This window comes from Chrysochloris asiatica, unplaced genomic scaffold (assembly GCF_000296735.1).
Source record: "Chrysochloris asiatica unplaced genomic scaffold, ChrAsi1.0 scaffold00047, whole genome shotgun sequence".
Taxonomy (NCBI): domain Eukaryota; kingdom Metazoa; phylum Chordata; class Mammalia; order Afrosoricida; family Chrysochloridae; genus Chrysochloris; species Chrysochloris asiatica.
In genome coordinates, this window is record NW_006408565.1 from 14,429,516 (window position 1) to 14,435,201 (window position 5,686).

A 5,686-nucleotide genomic window follows, 5' to 3' on the forward strand; every position below is an offset into this window, starting at 1 on the left:
AGCACAGGTAAACATCTTTCTGGTATTCTCTGCTTTCAGCCAAGATCCATCAGACATCAGCAATGATATTCCTCATACCACAGCCCCTTCTGAATCCAGCTTGAACCTCTGGAAGTTCTCTGTCAATGTATGTTTGCAGCCATTTCTGTATTACCACTAGTAAAACTTTACTCACATGGAATATCAAAGATATTGTCTGATGATTTCCACATTCTGTTGGGTCACCTCTCTTTGGGATGAGCACAAATGGTTGTTAATGCCAAAAACATGGCATCAAGATTGGAGGAAAATACAGGATAGTGAAATGTAAATTGATATTTCAGTATGTGACCCAGTCATACAAATAAAGGAGTATTCCATTATTGTGTGAAGTCATTATTGTGCAGAAGTGAAAAAGGTTTTTTTCTTCTTTCCATTGTACCACAGCAAAGGCTTCTTGGCAAGCCCAACTGAAGCTGAGGAGTCCACCCCATGGAGAGATGCCTGATGAATGCCAATGTCTCCGAGGGTGACTTGGATTTCTACACCATGAAGGACTACATGATCCTGAGCTGCCCCCAACGAATAGTTGTTGTGGTGCTTTGCACCCTTCTGGGCCTGCTAAGTGCCTTGGAGAACTTGGCCTTGCTCTGCCTGATCCTCTGCTCCCGCCAGCTCCGCAGGAAGCCTTCATACCTGTTCTTTGGCAGTTTGGCTGGGGCTGACTTCTTGGCTAGTGTGGTCTTTGCCAGCAGTTTTGTACATTTCCATGTCTTTGGTGGCATGGATTCCAATACTGTCTTCCTGCTGAAGATTGGCAGCGTGACCGTGAGTTTTACAGCCTCTGTGGGCAGTCTGCTACTTACAGCCATTGACCGTTACCTCTGCCTGCACCACCCACCTGCATACAAAGCTCTACTCACCCAGAGAAGGGCACTGGTAGCCCTGGGCATCATGTGGGTGCTCTCGGCATTGGTCTCCTACCTGCCTTTCATGGGATGGACTTGCTATCCCAATGCCTGCTCTGAGCTTTTCCCACTGATCCCCAATAACTATCTCCTGGGCTGGCTCTTGTTCATCACCTTCCTCTTCTCTGGCATCATCTACACCTACGGGCATGTCCTCTGGAAGGCCCATCAGCATGTAGCTAGCTTGGCTGAGCACCAGGAACCAGGAATGGTCAGGATGAGGCTGGACGTAAGGTTGGCCAAGACCTTGGGTGTGGTGCTGGCTGTTCTACTCGTTTGCTGGTTGCCAGTACTAACTCTCATGGTCTACAGCCTGGCCACCAAGCTAAGCGACCAGATCAAGAAGGTCTTCGCCTTCTGCTGCATGCTGTGCCTTGTCAACTCCCTGGTCAACCCTGTTATCTATGCCCTTCGGAGTGGGGAAATCCGTTCTTCTGCCCACCACTGCCTGGACCACTGGAAGAAATGCCTGCTAGGCCTGAGGCCTGAAGGGAAAGAAGAAGTCCCAAGGTCTTCAGTCACTGAAACTGAAGCTGATGTGAAAATCACCCAGTAGACAGATCACACAGGTCTGCACAGCTCTAGGTGCACAAGTCAGAAATCATTTCATTCCCTGGAGGACAGAGAGAAGTCTTGACTCCTTCATTTTATTTGAAATCCCCCAGGCACCTGGACTTGTATCCCTTTTTGCTGGTGAGTGTTGGGACCGGCCCCAGAGCATGACCAGGCCATGCCTACTGTTGGGTAGCTAGGCCCTATGAAGGGTGGCAGGAGTCAAAAATGCATAGGACAGCTTCCGCCTTTGTCAGATTAAGAAAACTTCCAGCAAGAAAGCTGTGTGACTACATCCTCCAGAGATAATAGGAAGCCAGAGGGGCTCTTCAGGGCCAGCAGTGAGTAACTCGTAGGAAATCTGAGAGTAGATTGTTCTCCTGGGAACTCAGGGTATGGACTAGCCAGACAGTCCTTGTTCTTATTCAATTGTTGGGGCCTCCTTGGTTTGTGAGCTATGAAAACAAATGTCCTAGGCCCCACCTTCAGGTCCATCTTGTCCATTGAAGTCCAATAAGTGGACTTCAATAAGCTGCTGATCCGCCTCTTGCAGAGGAAACTGATACCCTCCGGTTCAAGACATCTTGTTATTAGGACAAAGGCCCCTGACATTCTGCTGATTCCCGCTCATAGTGATTATGATTTCTTAGGTCCCTAGGGAATACAGAGGAGATTGGGGTTGCTTGGGACACTGAATCTTCAGTTTTTGATTGACCTTGTGAAGTCAATGGGAGCCATTGGGATGGAGCCATTGGAAGCAGTCAATGTTCCTGTTTAACTAATCAAGCTCCAGAAATGAAGATAAAACAAAGATTTAATAAACCCCCAAACTGTTCTCAGCCCCTTCTCAATTCAGTCCCCTTTGCCTCCTCTGCACACCTATAATGTATAATAAGCAGAACAGGTTGGTGTAGGGGAAAATGGACTGGCAGCTCATGGTCCCATCTCAGGTTCAGTAATAATACAGCCCTAGGCTTTTGATGATCCTGGGGTGCTCACAGTTTACATATAGGGAGACTGAGTTTTTTCCAAAAGATATAAAACAGCAGCCAAGATAAACTCTTGGGGCAGGGAAGGAGGTAGGAAGTAGGGGAAGGAGGGATTGCTGAGCAATTCTAATGATAGTATTTGGAAACACAGATGGAATAAAAAGAAAGATGTTGAGTAAACATGTCTTCGTTGAATACTTACAAGAAAGTGTCTCCACTGTTCATTCACTCATCCATCCATCTCACAAAAGCATGCCAAGCTCTTCACCAGGGTCTGGAGTTTCAGTCACAAATGAGACTCTGCTCCTGTCCAATGGGGCTCACATTCTGCACTCAGGTAGGAAGAGAGCCCAGGGGGAAGCAACTAGAGATAATTACAGACAGTACAGGAACAGCAATCAATGGAAACGTGTGATAGGGATTTGTTGGGGCCTGAAACTTTAAGTAGGGAAAACCTACTATGTACTTCAATTATAAATGATGACTGGCTTTTTCTGAGATTTATGATGTACTGGAGTCCATATATGATGTAAATAATTAAGCACTCAGCTACTAACCGATAGGTTGGAGGTTCGAGTCCACCCAGAGGTGTCTCAGAAAAAAGACCTGGTGATCTACTTCCACCACTGAAAACCCTACAGAGCAAAACTTAAACCAAAAATATCCCCTGAAGTCTTCTGGAAACCAAGCATTAGTTAACCAAAACAAGAAAAAAAAAAATGTCTGTCTTAGCACTTATTCATAAGAACAAAAAGACAGAGACAGACTAAATGCCCACCAGCAGAAGAATGGTTAAACAAACTGGAACATACACACAATGGAATACTACCCAGCATTGAAGAATAATGACAAATCTGCAAAACACCTCAAAACATGGACGAACCTGGAGGACATTATGCTGAGTGAAATTAGTCAAACACAAAAGAATAAATATTGTTGAGATCATTGGTGTAAAAAGTTAAGAAAAGGTTTTCTTGATAAAAGAAACATTCTATGATAATTACGGGGTGAGGAGATAGGAAGTGGAGGGAATTATTCACGGGTTGGAGGTTAGACACATGTTGACATGTTGATGGGGCAAGCTATATATTATGAGAGGTTGGCAGAGGAAAGATGAGGTTGCAGGAGACACAGGGAGGAGCGCAAGAGTGAAAGGAAATAAACGTAAATACTGTTAACTGAAAGGAGCTCTGGTAGCACAGTGGTTACCAGTCGGGCAGCTAACCTCAAGGTTAGCAGTTCGAAACTACCAGAAGTTCCACGGGAGAAAGATGAGGCCTGCTGCTCCTGTAAAGATTTACAGCCTCAGAAACCCTATACAGGGTCGCTATGAATTGGAACTGACTCCACAGCACATAACCACCACCACCTCTGTTTACAGAAGGTACATGAAGGAGATTGCAACCATTGTAATGAAGCAAAGTACATGATTTGTTGAATGTAAAACTGACGATCTGCTCTGTAAACCTTTACATAATTCACAATAAAAAGTTAAAATTAAAAAAGTCTGCCTTTAGTATTATGCTATCCATACAGGACCAAAGAAGGAGCTCTGATAGCGTAGTGGTTACAAATCGGGCTGCTAACCTCAAGGTCAGCAGTTCGAAACTATCAGATGTTCTGCAGGAGAAAGATGAGGCTTCCTCCTCCCATAAAGATTTACAGCCTCGGAAACCCTATACAGGGTCGCTATGAGTCGGAACTGACTTCAAGGCACCGCCACCACAGGATCAAAGTGGCAACAGCAATGTGAAAGATTAAATAGGAACCATAGGGGGCCTGTGAATTTATGATAATCAGAGAGGAACAATTCAGAAAAGAAAATGAGAGTGATTGTACATCTCAAATAATGTCTTGTCACTGAATTGTGCATGTAAAAATGGTTCAATTAGTATATTTTAGCTGTGTATATTCCCAACAACAGAATAAATTTCAAAGAAAACACTAAGGAACAAAATTATACCCCGACACACAAGGGGTCAACATAAACAGATTCCACTAAGTGACAGGCGGTTTGATTTTACTGTGTGCCAGGCACTGGTCCTCATGATGATGATGGTGAAGATGATATTAACACTGTCAATATCAGGCATACTTAGATTTTGACGCAACTACTTTGGCTTCTGCAAGCTTGATGGAGTTTTTTGTTTGTTTAAAGCCCAGACAGAAACAGGAACAAACTAAAGGTTATCATGATTTTAGAATTTATAACATATGTACATTTTTATCTTAATCTCAGAAGTCTGTTGGAGCAGAAACTTAATGTAAACAATGCTGAAATTCTAGTCATCTTAATTTTCATGTTAAATTTGATCTTTAGGTATAATTATCATTTTTATCTTTAGGTATAATAAATCAACAACCGGATGAAAAAGGTTTTGGTAGCTGGATACGTCCAAGAGGCAAAGTCATTTGTTCAAGATCATACTATGAAAGCTGGTGTTTCCATACCAGATCTTTTTTACTTCAAAGCCTGCCCTGATAACCATTAATTAAGTTGTCAGTGTTGTTGTTGTTGTTAAGTGCCATCAAGTTGGTTCCGACCTACAGTGACCCTGTATAGGGTTTCCTAGGAACAGCTGGTGAGTTTGAACTGCCAACCTGGCAGTTCAAATGGCTCTGCAGTCTGGCGCATTAACCCACAGCGCCACACAGTGTAGTTCAGTCAAATTGCTTGAATATTACTCCTTAGCAATACTAATAGCCCTCAGGAACTCAGGTCATGGCAACCCAGTTTGCATCATTGTTTCTCAACAATTCATTTTATGCCTCCAACGACAAAGTCTACTCCTCTATCACAACCCTTATCACAGACCACGTGAGGGTTCTTCTTCCCTGTAAGATGATTCGCAATGTGCTCACCTTTGGGTCCCTAGTACTCAGCTCACCCTAGAGCTCTAAGGGATCCTCAGTCAATATTGTGGAATGTTTCTTGAAAATCTCATTGCGAACTGCATTTTAGAAAATAACATTCTATGTGATCTCGTTTTGTAAAGCAAAGAAATGCTGTTGCATTTTAAAGATGAATTTGCACAATCGTATGTTCCTTAGAGTTGCAATATGCTTTATTCATTGGTAGGTCTTCTCTAATTTTAATATAAAAGATGCCCAAGCACCCAGCGCATTAGTTGTTGTTGTTAGGTGTCCTTGAGTCAGTTCTGACTTATTGAGACCCTATGTGGCACTGTGGGTTAATGC

At 43.4% G+C, this 5,686-nt stretch overlaps 1 protein-coding gene across 1 annotated transcript; it reads left to right on the top strand.

Moving 5' to 3' along the window:
* Nucleotides 1-471: 471 nt before the first annotated feature.
* On the top strand, nucleotides 472-1,503 carry CNR2 (cannabinoid receptor 2 (macrophage)). Its single transcript, XM_006862302.1, has one exon. The coding sequence runs from the start codon at nucleotides 472-474 to the stop codon at nucleotides 1,501-1,503; it is 1,032 nt and encodes a 343-aa protein (XP_006862364.1).
* Nucleotides 1,504-5,686: the final 4,183 nt, after the last annotated feature.

Excerpts from the sequence above, each read along its gene's own strand:
- CNR2 (XM_006862302.1), top strand. The coding sequence starts at position 472 with ATGGAGAGATGCCTGATGAATGCCAATGTCTCCGAGGGTGACTTGGAT.